Source organism: Pyrenophora tritici-repentis, chromosome 1 (assembly GCF_003171515.1).
Source record: "Pyrenophora tritici-repentis strain M4 chromosome 1, whole genome shotgun sequence".
NCBI classification, from domain to species: Eukaryota; Fungi; Ascomycota; class Dothideomycetes; order Pleosporales; family Pleosporaceae; genus Pyrenophora; species Pyrenophora tritici-repentis.
This window is the reverse complement of record NC_089390.1, coordinates 8,811,306-8,827,753: the sequence shown is the minus strand read 5'-3', so window position 1 is coordinate 8,827,753 and position 16,448 is coordinate 8,811,306. Positions and strand designations below refer to the sequence as shown.

Sequence of the window (16,448 nt, the reverse complement as noted above, 5' to 3'; positions counted from 1 at the left end):
CGTTGAGCCGGGGAAGTGGGTCCGTCTCAAGCTCGACATTCGCGCATCCATCGCGCAGGCATCATCTCCAACAAGTGGACACACTTCACCATGCCACGACGCTAGTCTCCCAATGATCCACAAGGAAAGGCTGTACATAGTGAATGCTCATCATCCCGAACTTGTCCCTGATCCCACAAGCGCGTCCGGTTGATGCGCATCCCACGCACCTTTCCCTAAAGGAGACATCCCTTGGTTGGCCGCTTCAATTACTTGCATCTCAAGCGCAATGGCGTCCTCTGGCGATAACAGCAAATCCTCCAATCCGTCCTCTCCCACGTCGGAGCAAGCCCCCGACCTCAGCATAACCGCCGATGACAACGTCTACCTCCACGCAGCCGGCTACAACGAGTCGCCTGACCGAGGCCTCATACACAGCTTCGCGCGCTTCCGCTCCTCGCCGCTCGACTTCTTACGCGAAGTTTCCCTGCATTTTTCTGGCACAGGATGGCGGTCTTTCGATAACCACATCGGACAGCCAGAGTTCTACTCTGGCTTCAGCGAGGATATGAAGGGGCGAGTGCTGAGTAGTCCGATGCTTCTGGCAAAGGTGCGAGAGCTGGCTGAGAAGAGAGTCGAGGTTGAGGCAAATGAGGGATTGCTCGATGAGCATGATAAGAGAGAGAAGAGGAGGGTGCAGATCGAGGAGTCGCTCATGCAAGTCAGCGAGGGATGGACCGATTCCATGATCTGCAAGATGGAAAGCAAAGGTTTTATAAGAGGCGCATATTACTTTGCCACACAGCTTCTGACAAGAGCTTACCACCAGGGCGTCCACGTATCGAGCGAAGAAGTCTTGCGCTTGCGCGCTGTAGCTGAGAAAGCCGCCAAAAACAAACAGTCCATCATCTTCCTCCCGTGCCACCGCTCGCACGTTGATTACGTATCCCTCCAAATAATCTGCTACCGACTGGGAATCTCGCTCCCAACTGTCGTAGCAGGCGATAATCTCAACTTTCCCGTCGTCGGTTCTTTTCTCCAGCATGCCGGCGCCATGTGGATACGGAGGAGTTTTGGAGACGATCAGCTCTACATTACGCTGGTGCAGGCATATATCGATACTTTAATGCAGTGCGGTTACAACCTTGAGTGTTTTGTTGAAGGCGGAAGAAGTCGGACGGGCAAGCTCCTGCCGCCGAAATTTGGAATCCTGAGTTACATGTTGGATAGCGTGGCGAGCGGGCGGGTGGAAGACGCCATTATCTGCCCAGTATCAACACAATATGATAAAGTTATCGAGGTTGAGTAAGGAGTCCCTACATCCCGAGTATACTCGGACGCTTCAAGGCTAAGATGCGACAGCTCCTACATTAGTGAACTCCTAGGCCAACCGAAACCAAAGGAAAATCTCATGGACTTTCTTTCCGCCTCCTCAGTTCTCTCCTTGAAACTTGGCCGCGTAGACGTTCGTTTCCATGAGCCATGGTCTCTAAAGACGTTCATCACCCAACAACGCGAACGCTTCAGCAAGCTGCCCCAGCAAATCAACACACAGGAAGATCGACTACGCCTCCTCCGAACACTAGGCTACAAAGTCTTGTCCGATATCAACGACGTCTCGGTCGTAATGCCCACTGCCCTCGTCGGCACCGTCCTCCTCACTCTCCGCGGCCGTGGTGTAGGCAAAACCGAACTCATCCGCCGTGTAGAGTGGCTCAGCGACCGCGTGCGCGCACAAGGTGGACGTGTTGCACATTTCGGCAATTTACCTAGCAGCGTAGTTGTCGACCGGGCGCTCGAGGTGCTAGGACCCGGGCTTGTTGGACTCGTCCCAGGCCTCCCAGAAGACACATTTTACGCCGTCGACCGCTTCCAACTATCCTTCTACCGAAACATGACCATCCATCTCTTCATCGAACAAAGCCTTGTCAGCGCATCACTGTATACGCACGTGAAGCAGGGCGGTGGACCAGAGTATCAACGCATGTCGTACGGCGACCTGCGCGCCCAAGTTCACTTCCTCTCACAGCTCTTCCGTGGCGAGTTTATCTTCCCAACAGAGGGCCTTGACAGCAACCTCGCAAAAACACTCGCCGGTCTCGAGAAAGACGGCGTCATCGAAATCACACGGTCGACCACTGAAGCCGATGACGAAGTCGTTGATTACATCCAGCTCTCCTCTGCCGAGCGCACCCAGGGGCGAGAAAACTACGACTTCTACTGCTTCCTAATCTGGCCATTCATCGAGGCCGCGTGGCTGGGTGCTATCAGTCTGATGATGCTTACGCCACCTCTATCATCACAACAATCAACCACGGAAACACCATCGGCGCCAGCACCTCCATCACCATCCTGGCTCGACCTCAAAAAAGTCCAAGACCGCGCACAACTCCTAGGCAAAACCCTCTACCACCAAGGCGACCTTTCCTACTTCGAAGCCGTAAACAAGGAAACGCTTAAGAACGCTTACACGCGCTTCCAGCAAGAAGGCATGGTGCTCGTTACCAAATCCAAGGATAAGACCCCTGCTACCATACGCTTGGCGGATGAGTGGGTGCCGCAGAGGGGCCCCAAAGGTATCGTGGCCGATGGCGCGTTGTGGCGGTTTGCAGAAAGGATTAGTGCGAGTCGGCGCGAGGGCAAGAATAGGAGGGATGGCGCGACGGTGCAGACGAGGGTGTTGGGGTTGGTGGATACAGTGGGTGAGGGCCTTTGGGCGGATGCCGTTTTTGATGCTAGTGTGTTGGATAAGAGTGAGGTTGGGGCTGTGGAGGGTAAGGCAAGGAGTATGCGCAAGAAGGGGAATATGGCGAAGCTTTGAGTAGCTAATGTATGTTGTTACTAATATGTATCAGTGCTGTCCATGGGCCCGGCTTCTCCCTCAAACAGCACATGGCCGAGTACTGTATTACAAAAAGTCCTCAACCCCACGGTTTCACAGATGACAAGCTATGGACCGCTTTTAATAAGAAGAGCAATAGTCAGCGGCAGTTATTTTCAAGTCACAGTCAAGAGGCTGGTCCCGGCGTCACTGCGGTTGGCTTGCAACCAAACCTCTATCGTGACCCTCCTTCTTGCCACCTTCTGCCTCCCACCTTCCACCATTCTGCAATTCTAGCAGCCACCCCCAGCTCACACCAACCCTCGTACTACTCCCATCACTCAAAGTACCCTACCATACCACCCAACCGCAGTCTCCCAGCATGTCAAAAGTCATTGCAGCCATCAAGAAGAACGACGTCATGCAAGCCTTCCTGGCGTACGCCACAGTCACCGCCATTCTGGTTACAGCGAACATGATCCAACACTACGGCGCTTTCGCCGAGTTGAAGGGCCGAATGTCCTTGCTTGAGACCAAGGTCAAGCTGATGGAGACCGAGATCAACATGATAAATACCCAGATGGAAATTCAAACAAATCTCATACGTGCAATCATCCAGGGTAAGTAGAGTACGTATTTCGTAGCTACGAAAAAAAAAACCCCACCTCTTTGTTGTTAGCTAACCATGACTAGTTGACCCTTTCGGAAAGCGAAGGCTGCGAGTAGGGCTCACCGATTACCGGAGTTGCGGTTTACTTGACGAGCTTTGCGGGTTCGACGATTTGGACCCGAAATGAGAGGCTGGTTTGGTTTAGGACACTAAAAGGTTCTTCATAATTAGTCTGGGCGCAAAGAAAGTGATAGGATGTGAACATGTATAGCGATGGAGCTAGTCGGAGGCTAACTGGGGCATACATATAGAAATCTCTCTTCTCACACAAACATCTATCTCTCTGAATTTATTCTACAATGCCGTGAGAGAATGTGGGAATACGGTATTCTCCTGTTACCGACGTTTACAAGATATCTTCGACTCTTCACGCCACCATTGTATCATACTCCAGCATACCCAAGACAGCCTCCCAAGGCCTCAATTCCATTTCTCCGCTCTTCGCTCTTCCCTCCAACTCCCTCTCATCATAATTACCTGCGACCCACTTCTTTACCTTTAGAGCCCCCATCTTCCCCCATACAGCCTTCTCCCCACTCAGATTGAACACGGTAATAAACGCATTCTTCTCACTCCACCGCCTATACGCAACCACCTGACTATCATCCATGTCCAGCATCTCAAAGTCCCCATACACGAAAACATCCTTGTTCTCCTTCCGGCACTCCAGCGCACGCTTCCAGAACGCATGAACGGAAAGCATACCGGGTGAGGGTGTGGGGTTGGAAATCTGGACCTCAGTGTTGATTGTAGGATAGTCGTCGTTGACGCGCATCCAAGGCTTGCCCGTGGTGAAACCAGCTTGTGCGGAGGTGTTCCATTGCATGGGTGTGCGGGCGCTGTCGCGGGCTTTGCGCTGCATTATTTCAGCGGCTAGGGCTTGTTTCTCGGCATCGTTGGGGTAGAGGTCGCGGTATCTGCAGATGTACTTAGTACAGTGAATCTCGGTGGGGGGGAGGTGAAACTTACTTCTTGAAGAAATTGATGCTTTCAATATCTTTGTACTCTTCCGGCTTCCACTCTTTAGGCACATTGCGCATACCGATTTCCTCCCCTTGGTACACATATAGCGTTCCAGCGAGTGTGGTTTGCATCAGGCAAAGGAGCTTTGCGCCACATTCACGCCACTCGTCACTATCATCTGTAAACCGGCTTATACTCCTTGGTTGGTCGTGGTTCTCCACGTAAAGTGAGTTCCAACCGTCGCGGTCGAGCATCAAGCGCTGGAATTTGTTGATTATCTTCTTGAAGTCACGGCCGTCCCAGGGATACAGAGTATATTTGAAGTCTCCGGGTATGTTGTCGATGTCGACCAGGTCAAACACAAATATCATATTTAGCTCTCCACGATTGGAACCAACGACTTTGATGACCTCGTCGTCGTCACGGACGAAGGGCATCTCGCCGACCGTGAGGGTGTCGTATTTCGATAATACGTCCCGACGGAGTTCCTGAAGCCACTCGTGCAATCGCGGGCCGTTGGCGAAGTACTTGTCGCCTCGTTGGTACTTGTTGCCTTTGACGGTGACAGGCGCGTCAGGGAATGTCTGGACCTTCGAGATCAGGTTGATGACATCCATGCGGAACCCAGAGGCTCCACGATCGAGCCAAAACCGGAGAACATTCTTCACAGCTTCGCGGACATCATGATTTTCCCAGTTCAAATCTGGTTGTTCCGGAGTAAATAACGATAAGTAATACTCTTGTGTCCTCTCATCCCACGTCCATGCTGAATTGGCTTCACCCAGAATCTGAGCCCAGTTGTTTGGCGGTTGGCGATTGCCATCAGCATCGTACTTTGCGGGCTTCCAGATATACCAGTCGCGTTTCGATGACTCCTTTGATGACCGAGAATTCAGGAACCATTCATGCTCTTCCGACGTATGGTTGACTACAAGATCCATGACGAGCTTCATCCCGCGTTTCTTGATCTCTGTGATCATGTTGTCGACATCAGCCAAAGTTCCGTAGCTGGGGTCGATGTCTTCGTAGTCGGCTATATCGTAGCCCATGTCTGCTTGTGGACTCTTGTAGATTGGTGATATCCATATCACGTCTATGCCGAGGCTCTTGAGGTAATCGAGTTTCTGCGTGATGCCTGGAACGTCACCCCATCCATCGCCATTGCTGTCGAGAAAAGAGGCTGGGTAAATCTAGTTGTGTTAGGGGATGTAGAACTCGAGGCATTACTATAGATACCTGATATACCACTGCCTCCTTCCACCACCGATGCAAATCGGTTCCTACGTACAGGTCTTTCTTTTGTGGATTAACGGACATTGTGATTGTGTTCGTTGAATATAGTTGATCAGTGATCGTAAAACTGTGGTCTGGTAGGCTTGATAGCTGTCCTCTGGAATCATAAACGTCACTGGCCTCTGTGAATATGCAACAGCTCCACAAAAACGGTGCATCTCAACGCGTGGGGTGGGGGCGGGGGCGGCAACTGCTACCCGGCAATAGGCCAGGCACTGGTGAACACCAACATCCCCAACATGCTGCATCTCCTGTGTCTCGACTCATATCTAAAATCTGTTTCGACAGTAGCGTGGTGTAATGTGGTAAGCTTAGTGGTGATCGCGCTGGTTGGCAAGGATCACGCGCCGACGTGCGTCATTGGTGGCCGCACGAGACCTCCTGCCTACTTCAATCCTCCAGATGAGGGGTGCTAAACATCATACACAAACTGCAACGATCCCGTGCATCCTTCAAGCTTCCTAAGCTCTTTATTACTCTATATCTCAGTCTAGTATCTGAACGAACTACCACCGGATTGCGATCAAGCGCCACGCCAGAAGGTCTTGCGAGCCATGACGTATGATAACGACGTGGAAGACAGAGCTACTTCGGGCTCGCGAACGCCACTACTAGGGAGCTCATCACATCAGAGAATAGGAAACGAGCGAGATGGCGATAGGTTGACATTCGTACACATACTGCAGTTCTTTGGTGGAGGCATTTATGCTCCAGACGAGACTACCTATGACCCTCTCGAGATTTTGCTCAATACCGAGGATGAAGACGATAGAGACGAACTTACCATCAAATGGCGAGACAACAAGCTCAGTGAATTGAACTTTGTGGGTGTCGTGGTACGTATCCAATGCGGTTCCAAGGCTTCTTTTGCGGTCACGTGATACTCATGTAGGCGACCTACGGAAGATCCAAATGTTCTACTCGGGAAACTCAGCCAAATTTACACGTCAATCTAACTAACATGTACCAGGCTGCACTGCTTGCTGGAGTTCTCACATCAACCGGTAGCTGGCCGAACATCTTGCCCAATGGGCAAAAGTCGCCATGGTCCGTACGCACGTCGTGGTACTGCGGCATAATCCTGTCGCTTTTCAGCATCCTTACGGCAGCCGATCAAACTGTACGACTACATCGGCTCTCCTCGCACCGTGATGGTCTCGAGAATATCCGTAAGCTACTGTCTAAGACAAACGGCGAGAGGAGCCATAGTTCAAAGACTGGCCGTCGAACACCCAGTCTACTCCAAATCTTCACTTGGCAAATGCCTGTTATGTTTTTGACCTCTGCAACTATATGTATGATTGTCGGAATGTTCCTACACGTGTGGTCTGCGACGTCACACTTGGATTCTCCCTCTTTGTGGGACGACAACACGAAGGTGAGTTTCTGTCATTGTGGGACATTGGCATTATGCTGACCCGTAAATCAGGTCGCTGTTACATATAGCGCCGTCGCTGTCGCCTCGATCGCGATTTTCTTCCTTGGACAAGTCTCACTCTTTGTGCCGCTTCGAAAGTAGTAGTTCACTTCAGGAGCACTAGGGAACAGATTATTTGAGATGTGTAAAACTAGTTGACCCTTATTATCGTTTCTGCCCTTTGAGTCAATCGGAAGTTGGCGGACACTGGGCTTCCTGTTCAGCTCTTCATAGTACCCCTGCTGTAATATGGAAACTTCCGATGCAGACTGAGAAGCATATATGTATCTAGCCACTTCCCTAGTAAATCTCTCACAAAGTTATGAAGATGTGCCTTCTCACCAAAACCACTGCTTATACCGCATCCTCCCTCCACCGTACTTCCTTGGGCATTCCGAGCTCGTTAGGAATCCAAGTGTAGAAGCTACACATACAGTCCTTGACCTCGTCGAGGATAGTCAGACCTGGGAGTACGAGAATGTCTGCGTTTATCTTGAGGCCGATGAAGCAATCCTCCAGAATGTCTTCTTCTAGCCAGAACTCGTAATCCTTACAAATGAGCTTTCCCAGAGGCTTGAGAATGAGCTTGCTATTCATCCGGTTCATCTCATCATATTTGATCTTGGTTTCCTCGGTCGGGAGTTGGATAGCGGTGACTTCAAGACATGCAGATACCTTGCTGAGCACATTTAGGCTACCGCCCTCGAGCATATCGAACTGCTCATCAGAGCCCAGAACAGCAATGCCAGTCCTGAACTTGACCCTTGCCTCTTCGTCCCGCATGCCAATTTCTTCGATGTCTACGCCTTCCTCCTTGAATGCCTGAGCCCAAGGCTTGTTGCCAAGGTAAATGTCAGCTTGAGCGCCGCCAAAGACAACACTCGCAGACTTGTTGAAGTCTCCCGGCATAGCGATGATGATGTCATTGACTTTAGGGAGCTCTTTCTCGGCGAGGTCGCAGATCTTCAGGGCGGCGGCAAGCTGGTCATCGTACTCAGGGCAGACACTGTGGTAGCGAAGGTATCTGAAGAACGAGCGCGGCACTTGGCAAGCGTTCTTGGTGCTCTCCACACCATAGCTGTAATGAGTAGGGTACCACGATGACCTGTTGTAGTCAGCATTGGTTGCCTCGACATTGAACACCCATGATTATTCGCTCTTCTGATGCGGTGAAACCATGATGGACTTACAGGAAAGCCTTACAAACAGTGACAAAGTCAACAACCCACTGCTTCTCATCCGAGCGGTCCCAGGGTACGTGGTGGACAGCGAGAGCCCGTGCAATTTCCTCAGCGCCCATGCCATCCATTTCTTTTCTCGAATGTCCCTGATACAGACGAGGGCCAGATTCTACGCCCCCAAAATGCATCAGCTTGTTGAATACAACTGCATACTTTTCGTGCATACGACGCTTCTGCTTGAAACGCTGGATAGCAATCTCGTAACGCTCAACGAAGTGCTTGTCCGGGCTGTACATTTCTTCCTCGACTTCAGCTTCGTTGGGTGTAAGGGCAAGCTCAACAAAGCCTTCCTCGAATCCGGTGGGTTTGAGCATGTTTTTGGAGAGGCCATTGGGGTACTTTGTCTTCTCTTGGGGCAGGGGCGGTACAGGAAACTGGGCCGGCTTCTGGATGGGTTTCTTCTGCACACGCTCATCGTAGGCGAAATCAGGGTCGTCATCAAAGTCAGGATCTAGGAGGCACTTGCCCTGCAAAGGCACCCTGCGCTTGACTTGTTTTCCGTCATCGGTTACTTCCAGAAAGGCGCTTAACCGAAGGGCTATAGGGACCTTGCTCTTGGGCTTGAACTGTCGCATCTTCCCGAAACCGCAGAGACGGTTGATTGACACAGGGTTGTTGGCACGTCCACCACAGTTTTGCAGCATGTGCAAGTCATAGCGAAGGTTCTCATCGGAGAAATAGAACTCCACCTTGATGGAATTAGCATGCAGTACTTGTCGAGAGATTGGGAGGTGAAATACGCACTTGACGACGGATATCTGCACCATCTGGGGGATCCTGGACCTCCGAGTCCTTGACTGGATTGGCACTGTCGCTGCTGGGAGTCTCATTGGATGCTGCTGCAGCGGTTGTCAACACAGGCGCATTAGTCGAGACTGCCATTTCGGTGGCTGGCAGATGGGAATTGAACTTGGCGACTGGAAGATGGAAAGAGGCTGAGAGCAGTTATATATGTGTTGAGGGCAGTATGACAGAGAAGGCGCTAGGCAGGTGAGAGTTTGTAGCAACGGCGGATAACTGCGTTTGCAGTTTGCGGTGAGAGGGGCCACAACTTGGAAATGGCAGGCACGTGCAAAGACATTGGCTTTTGTTCGGTCTGACAGTGCCATCATGCTGAATTAGCGCGACAAACAAGATAGCTATGAGCTGCGGCTTAGAGAAGACGATATATGGATTTAGATGATGCTTTATGCTACGCCCATCTATGCCAACATGGCTGTCCATGGAAAAAAACCACCAGGCAACCAGGAGAATACTATAGCTCCAAGTTGAGCACGGGAAGCCTCTACTTATGGGGTTGCAGTAGCATACAACACGAAATAGTGACGATGCCGCCGTTCTTGTAGCAAATGCGAGTCATGGCACCATGTATGACAGCATAGATTGACTCGCCATGTACCTGAAACGCGACAGACAGTGGGGTACTTCAGCCTTGTCGCAGCCTCACCGTGCATCTCCCACTCCAACACCAAACACAAGCAACAACCTCCTAGCCTAAATTCCTAGAAAACCGTCCCACCATGGCAACAAAGACATACGACGCGTCTAACCTCAAAACATACGGCAGCGCAGCCGCGGGACAGTACGTTTTGTGCCCCACATACCACGCAGCCTTGCGTACAAAAGTACCACACTGACTGCGCGCAACAGCGACGGCGTTCTCAGCGACGAATCAGGCGGTGTAGTGGTAAAACCATGCACGGCTGCCGAAATCACCTTCTACGAGTCCCTCAGCGCACACCCCGATCTCGCGCGCCACCTCCCCACGTACATGGGCCAGCTGTCTCTCTCGGCTGACCAGGCCGCAGCAACAGAAAGCGTTGAGAGCGGGACCATACAAACCGCCGACGGCACCATTGAGCGATTGCACGGCAAAAAGCTCGCCACGGACCTACACATCGTACTTGAGAACATCACACACGGATTCAAGAAGCCGAATGTGCTAGATCTAAAACTCGGCGCGCAGTTGTGGGACGAGGCTGCGAAACCGGAGAAGAGAGCGCGACTAGATGCTGTGAGTAAGGAGACGACGAGTGGCAGTCTAGGCTTCAGGATAGCTGGCATGCGCACGTACAAGGGCGCTGAGGTACCAGATGTTCCCGATGAGCTGAAAGAGTTTGTCGAGGCAGATAAGCAGGAGGGATACTGGGTATACAACAAGATGTACGGACGCAAGTTCAACACCGAAGACATCAACGAGGGCTTCAAGGACTACATCTTCCCCGGCACCCAGTCAGAAGCGGAGCTCGATAGGGCGAGGGAGGTGCTCGCCTACTTCCTGGGTGAGGTAAAAGATATCCAAGAAGTCTTTGAGAGCAAAGAGAGCAGAATGTACAGCGCAAGTATACTCCTCGTTTACGAGGGCGACGTGGAAGAATATGCAAACACGAAGCAAAAGCTACGATCTGCGCACCCTGTGGACGAGGATGAGGATGACGAGGAGACGCTGCCTAAGCTGGCTGAAGTCAAGATGATTGATTTCGCTCACGCTACGTGGACTCCAGGACAGGGGCCCGACGAAAATGCGCTCCAGGGTATGAGGAGTACGGCCAAGATATTGAAGGATTTGCTGGACAAAGCCCACAAGGACTAGAGCTTGGGGCTACGTTGTTGTGCGATTTGTACAGTATAGACGGAGTATACCCTAGATATCATTACACGGATTGAAGATAGCCCACTTTCCACAACACAACCACCATCCAACCATTTCATCAACGCTTCACATGTGCTTCTTCTTCCCCACCCCAAGCCACTCCCTGTGTCACACCCAGTCCTACACATCATGTCTCACCGCGCACACGTCGAAGCGGTAGTGTTAGATTGTACTGTAGGTGGTGCGTGTTCAGGATTTGTTGACGTCGCTTTTGTCGGAAAGCTGGTTTTTGCGGGTGACGAGAGCAAGATGTCGCGGTGGCGCTGCCATGTTGGTAAGGAGTTTGTGGCCTGGGGTTGAGGTACTGTTGTATTGGCGACTGAATGACGTGGAGAGTTGGGTACGGAAGCCGCCATGTGGACGGTGCGTGCTTGGAGCGCGATGGCGCGGACAGTGCCAGGAATCATTGTATGAGATGGTTGGATATGGATAAAGTGTGTAGAGTATGTTTATGGTTTAGAAACGAACGGAACGTTGAGGGAGCTCGTTGATTTATGTAACTGTATTGAGGATAACGAGCTAATCGTCGACGCGATATGGTTTTATTATCATGAGGTGCTTGATGAAGCTCAGACCATGGTGGCTTGTAGCAACATGGCCGTGTTATCAGCTGGACCATGGTACGCCGCCGCATAGTAAATGCAACCCCCTGTCGATCAATGACACTCCTCGATAGGCAATGCGATGCCAGAGAGTACGCTACAGACGTCACAGCATTACCACACACCCGAACATAGGTGCCGCTGCTGCCACATGGCAAGGTGCTGGCCACTACAGTGGCCTTTGTATACTGGTATGTCAAGTATTTTATGACACCCGGGTAGGTTCATATATCGGGCTGGTAGTGCATCCGAAACTTTCTATTTGAACGATCGGCCGCTCGAGTCTGAAACTGCTCGCCGTTTAGTTCAAGGACGAGTGGCTTTTTGGGCGTGTCTCCCTCTGAGTCAGGAAGGGGCACCTCAAAGCGGAAGATTGTGTGCTCCTTGGGAATTGCTACAGTTGTTAGTCATACTTACCACTTACCGTATGCCTACGTCTTAAGCTTACCTTTTACCACGTTGTGTTTCGTAATGACCTCAAACGTGAATCTAGTATCGCGGACTATGATGCCCTCAAGTCCGACACGACTCACACACCGGCTCCGCACGACGCTCACGAGCGCACCATGCATATCAGCTGTCGCCAAGTTTTGCCCGCTTGCGTTAGGTGTGATCAATGCATTCCTGGCTGCATCGTTCAGGCCCAAGACCTCCCTCATATACCCAACCCACAGTCTATGTAGCCCTTCATATATGGCATAATTCTGCTGTTCTTTAGGAATTTCGTTGAGAGACAGCGCACGTTGTTTGGCAGCAGAGAGCGGACGGGGTTTGTTCTTGCTGCGCTTGCGATTGACTTCTTTGCGGTCGTTCAGGGCGCGGCGACGAACTGCGCGTGCAGAGGGTGTAGGAGACGTAGCACGGATTTGGAGGGGTCGCTTTATGACGCGCTCATGGAAGTGCGATTCTGCAGTTGAGGGAGAGAAAGCGCGCTGGAGCAGAGTTTTGGCGATATGCGAATTGTTGTCGGCCATTGCGACTGTGACAGCAAGATTTGGTCGAGATGCACGTGAGTTGTTGTCCGTGTGATTGGGCGGTGAATTCAGAGACACAAGACCTGTCTTAGCAAGTTGCTATGACATGCTGATAGTGGTCGTAAAGTATTTACACTATGTTCATTGTCGTTGCAGGCCGCAAATTCGGTGATGCAGACGTCTCCAAACGTTTGATATGACGAGGAAATGGCCGGTACTAGCGCGACAAAAGTGGGTTAGGCCGGTGGCTCGGCTATCGTTTTTCCGCCATCCCTCCAGCACACATTGCGACCATCGAAACGTCAAAATCGATCTCAGCTTCTCGACAACACCGCTAACCCGCAGCAACCGTCAAGATGAAGTACATGTACGTCTTCCCTTTGCCTCTGGCTCTCGAAACGCCGCAATACACAATTTTCACCCCCCGAAACGGTCAATGGACGCCTCCATAGCAAATCCAACAATCGCAAACATGGAATCCGGGAATGCATACTGACCAGTGTGCAACAGTCACTCCGAGGAAGAGCTCGAGATCCCCGAGGGCGTCAAGGTCGCCATCAAGAACCGATTTGTCGTTGTTGAGGGTAAGTGCGCTCTCGCGAATGGTCTGTGAGCATGATACTAATAGCATTCACAGGTCCCCGAGTAAGACAGCCGCGATGATTACGACGATCCAATTCTTACACAACACAGGGCAAGCTCTCCAAGGCTCTCAACCACTTGGCGGTCAGCTTCACACACGTACGTTCGAAATCACGACACACATCCAAGGCATATGCTAAGACTGGAACAGCCCAAGAAGAATGTCATCAAGATCGAGCTCCACCACGGCTCGCGCAAGAGCGTCGCCACTCTCCGTACCGTCCGCACCCTCATCGTACGTCGCACCCACCGAATGAGTCTCAATACTGGCAGGATACAAGGGCTGGGCTGACTGGAAGCAGAACAACTTGATCGTCGGTGTTACCAAGGGTTACAAGTACAAGATGCGCTACGTATATGCCCAGTATGTCACTCCATCCATATATGTTTCCAGGGTCGCCAAGGATCATCGTTGGTTTGATGTGGCTTGTCTAGCATTCTGTTGCCATTGGTAGGATTGGGTGGTTGATTGAGAGGCATCCGGAATCTGGACAAGCTGTATTGAGTTATTGCGATGGAGGCTCTCTGCAGGAACTGAGCACAGCTAACATATTGCCTAGTTTCCCCATCAACGTCAACCTAGACAAGAACAAGGAGACCGGCTGCTGGGAGGTTGAGATCAGGAACTTCATTGGCGAGAAGCTCGTACGAAGGGTCATCATGAGGCCCGGTGTTGAGGTTGAGGCGTCAAAGAACCAGAAGGATCAACTCGAGCTCTCCGGAAACGTAAGAAATGCGCTGCAACCACGAAACTCCACAACGCTAACATGTGTACAGTCGCTCGAGGACGTCTCCCAGGGTGCCGCCGATATCCAGCAAATCTGCAAGGTCCGCAACAAGGATATCCGAAAGTTCTTGGACGGTCTGTACGTGTCGGAGCGCGGCAACATTGTCGAGGACGCGTAAACGGTTTTGGGGTGTCGGGTTTCTTTACGGGCATATGAGCATCTATGAACTTCTCTGCATCACATGCGGTTGGCGCCTGGGGGGTTACGCTCAAAAACGATGTTCAAACAATACCACCATGACTTGATGGAAAAGCGCATTCACAAAGAGTGACGTGAAGGAAAGTCCACAAGTTTGATACTTGCCGGGAATCATAGATGATCAGAACTCGCTTTTGTACCACGAGAGGAACTTGGTCGATGATACACTTTCGTAACCTCTGAAAGAGCTTCTCCTAACTTCCAACAAGTATACTCAGTTGACATGTGCTTGATCATCCCATACGCCCGGTGTATAGCGTGGTAAACGCCCAGAGTGCCATCCCACTAATATCCATGTAGGGCTGATCACTCCCAAATAGGCAAGTCATATTCCGCGGGTTTGTTCTGTCGTCATGAGGTAGGATTGCGGCACGTCGTGCCTACACCCCGCACATGGCTTTGTGGTATGTACGGATAACATAGCCACCGGCCCTAATGACGAAGCTATCGCCGCAAATCCCGGCTTTTCACAGCCCATAGTCCCCACAGATTAGAAAGCAGGTGGCCATGGTGTAGACACGGGGGAGTTGCCGACATTACAGGTATATGAAGAGAAAGCCACCCAACGTTTCGGCAACTCGATTCTGTTTTCTTGCCTTTTACCATTGTACTGGAAGATCAGTGCCCCACCATATACTAATTCGTCTTGACTCACAGTCTAAACTATGGCGGACAAGACAGATATCATGGGCCTCCTCGGAGAGTCCAAGGCTGAGTACAAGCGCCTGGGCAAGAGTGGTTTGAAAGTTTCGGTTCCCATTCTGGGGGCTATGAGCATTGGAAGTGCAAAATGGCAACCTTGGGTCATTGAAGAAGAAGAGTCGCTGCCACTTTTGAAGGCAGCGTATGATCGTGGAATCACCACTTGGGATACTGGTGGGTCTAGAGAATTCCTGTGGTTTATAAAACTTGCTAATACTATTAAAGCCAACGTCTACTCTAATGGTGTTTCCGAGGAAATCGTGGGCAAAGCGATCAAAAAGTACAACCTCCCGCGCGATAAGCTTGTCATTCTCACAAAATGCTTCGGGTATGTTGGCGAAGATCCCAGCATACGCACGATCAAGTTCAACAAGGAAATGCCTCAGTTGAAAGACTACGTCAATCAAGGTGGTCTATCGAGGCAGGCAATTTTCAATGCCGTCAATGCATCACTCAAACGTCTTGATATGGACTACATTGACCTTTTGCAAATTCACCGTTTCGATCCCAATACGCCATTGGAAGAGACGATGGAGGCACTGCACGATTTGGTCAAGAGTGGCAAGGTCCGTTACATTGGTGCCAGCTCTATGTGGGCAGTACAATTCGCCCAATTGCAGTTTACTGCAGAGAAACATGGCTGGACAAAGTTCATCAGTATGCAAAACCATTACAACCTATTATATCGGGAGGAAGAGCGTGAGATGAACCGCTTCTGCAACGATACTGGTGTTGGTCTTATACCTGTAAGTTTCCTCGTATGGTATTCATGCCGGTTCTCAATGCTAATTTACTCTCAGTGGGCACCCCTCTGCCGAGGCCATCTTGCCCGTCCACCGTCCGCGTTTGGCTCCACAACGCGTTCAGAGGGCGAGAAACAGGCCGCCGACCAGTCTACTGGTAACACGGAACGTGACAAGAAGATCATTGGACGCGTTGAGGAGATCGCAAAGAAGCATGATTGGAAGATGAGCCACGTTGCACTGGCATGGATCAACAAGCGTATCGCAAGTCCAATTATTGGGTTCTCCAGTACCGACAGGATGGACGAAGCACTTGGTGCGAGAGGTAAGGAGTTGAGTGAGGAGGAGGACAAGTATCTTGAGGAGCTGTATGAGCCTGTCAGGATTGTGGGTCATTCGTAGAGTGATGGCGCGATCATCCTGAGCTTGCTTTTTATCACTTGGCAAATGAACAAAGTTTGAGTACTGTCGGCCAGACTATGAGCAGACATGTGTTAAGCTAAGATTCTGTTCGTCAATGTTTAACAACATTGATGTCGCCGTTGGATCATGTATCGCGGTACCATGCAGCGTTCAGCTATCCAATTGTACGCTGCCATGCACCTCCGCGTGGACCATAGCTCCCTGTAACGACCAAGTGGGCCGGCGCTCTCGGTCCGTACGAGAGTCCGGCGCTGAAACGATGCGCTTCGATGCGCGTCGATGAGTGGCTTTGTTAAGTCGCCGGCCAATGACGTAGGTCGCGTGATGTATCTCACCACC

At 51.2% G+C, this 16,448-nt stretch overlaps 9 protein-coding genes across 9 annotated transcripts; 6 read left to right on the top strand and 3 right to left on the bottom strand.

Moving 5' to 3' along the window:
• Positions 1-268: 268 nt before the first annotated feature.
• Positions 269-2,800, top strand: PtrM4_034150 (PlsB, Glycerol-3-phosphate O-acyltransferase; the record flags this gene model as incomplete). The annotated part of the gene is made up of 2 exons (XM_001939239.1): positions 269-1,284; positions 1,342-2,800. 2 exons carry the CDS (start codon positions 269-271, stop codon positions 2,798-2,800), a joined length of 2,475 nt encoding a protein of 824 aa, XP_001939274.1.
• Positions 2,801-3,182: 382 nt separating this feature from the next.
• Positions 3,183-3,597, top strand: PtrM4_034140 (uncharacterized protein; the record flags this gene model as incomplete). The annotated part of the gene is made up of 2 exons (XM_001939238.1): positions 3,183-3,420; positions 3,494-3,597. The coding sequence occupies 2 exons, from the start codon at positions 3,183-3,185 to the stop codon at positions 3,595-3,597; spliced, it is 342 nt and encodes a 113-aa protein (XP_001939273.1).
• A 240-nt stretch (positions 3,598-3,837) lies between these two features.
• Positions 3,838-5,750, bottom strand: PtrM4_034130 (alpha-glucosidase; the record flags this gene model as incomplete). The annotated part of the gene is made up of 3 exons (XM_066104070.1): positions 3,838-4,387; positions 4,440-5,623; positions 5,670-5,750. The coding sequence occupies 3 exons, from the start codon at positions 5,748-5,750 to the stop codon at positions 3,838-3,840; spliced, it is 1,815 nt and encodes a 604-aa protein (XP_065966272.1).
• A 530-nt stretch (positions 5,751-6,280) lies between these two features.
• On the top strand, positions 6,281-7,245 carry PtrM4_034120 (uncharacterized protein; the record flags this gene model as incomplete). Its single annotated transcript, XM_001939236.2, has 3 exons — positions 6,281-6,562; positions 6,697-7,104; positions 7,156-7,245. The coding sequence occupies 3 exons, from the start codon at positions 6,281-6,283 to the stop codon at positions 7,243-7,245; spliced, it is 780 nt and encodes a 259-aa protein (XP_001939271.1).
• A 252-nt stretch (positions 7,246-7,497) lies between these two features.
• Positions 7,498-9,266, bottom strand: PtrM4_034110 (putative rna-binding protein lupus la protein; the record flags this gene model as incomplete). Its single annotated transcript, XM_066104069.1, has 3 exons — positions 7,498-8,248; positions 8,334-9,073; positions 9,129-9,266. 3 exons carry the CDS (start codon positions 9,264-9,266, stop codon positions 7,498-7,500), a joined length of 1,629 nt encoding a protein of 542 aa, XP_065966271.1.
• Positions 9,267-9,904: 638 nt separating this feature from the next.
• On the top strand, positions 9,905-10,977 carry PtrM4_034100 (inositol hexaphosphate kinase 3; the record flags this gene model as incomplete). The annotated part of the gene is made up of 2 exons (XM_001939234.2): positions 9,905-9,966; positions 10,035-10,977. The coding sequence occupies 2 exons, from the start codon at positions 9,905-9,907 to the stop codon at positions 10,975-10,977; spliced, it is 1,005 nt and encodes a 334-aa protein (XP_001939269.1).
• An 886-nt stretch (positions 10,978-11,863) lies between these two features.
• Positions 11,864-12,613, bottom strand: PtrM4_034090 (POP4, RNase P-RNase MRP subunit p29; the record flags this gene model as incomplete). Its single annotated transcript, XM_001939233.1, has 2 exons — positions 11,864-12,033; positions 12,088-12,613. The coding sequence occupies 2 exons, from the start codon at positions 12,611-12,613 to the stop codon at positions 11,864-11,866; spliced, it is 696 nt and encodes a 231-aa protein (XP_001939268.1).
• A 356-nt stretch (positions 12,614-12,969) lies between these two features.
• Positions 12,970-14,161, top strand: PtrM4_034080 (RplF, Ribosomal protein L6P-L9E; the record flags this gene model as incomplete). Its single annotated transcript, XM_066104068.1, has 8 exons — positions 12,970-12,980; positions 13,124-13,197; positions 13,251-13,258; positions 13,307-13,354; positions 13,407-13,490; positions 13,558-13,619; positions 13,816-13,981; positions 14,033-14,161. 8 exons carry the CDS (start codon positions 12,970-12,972, stop codon positions 14,159-14,161), a joined length of 582 nt encoding a protein of 193 aa, XP_065966270.1.
• A 745-nt stretch (positions 14,162-14,906) lies between these two features.
• PtrM4_034070 (Tas, oxidoreductase (related to aryl-alcohol dehydrogenase)) lies at positions 14,907-16,088 on the top strand (the record flags this gene model as incomplete). Its single annotated transcript, XM_066104067.1, has 3 exons — positions 14,907-15,117; positions 15,169-15,689; positions 15,744-16,088. 3 exons carry the CDS (start codon positions 14,907-14,909, stop codon positions 16,086-16,088), a joined length of 1,077 nt encoding a protein of 358 aa, XP_065966269.1.
• Between the last annotated feature and the right edge of the window lie 360 nt (positions 16,089-16,448).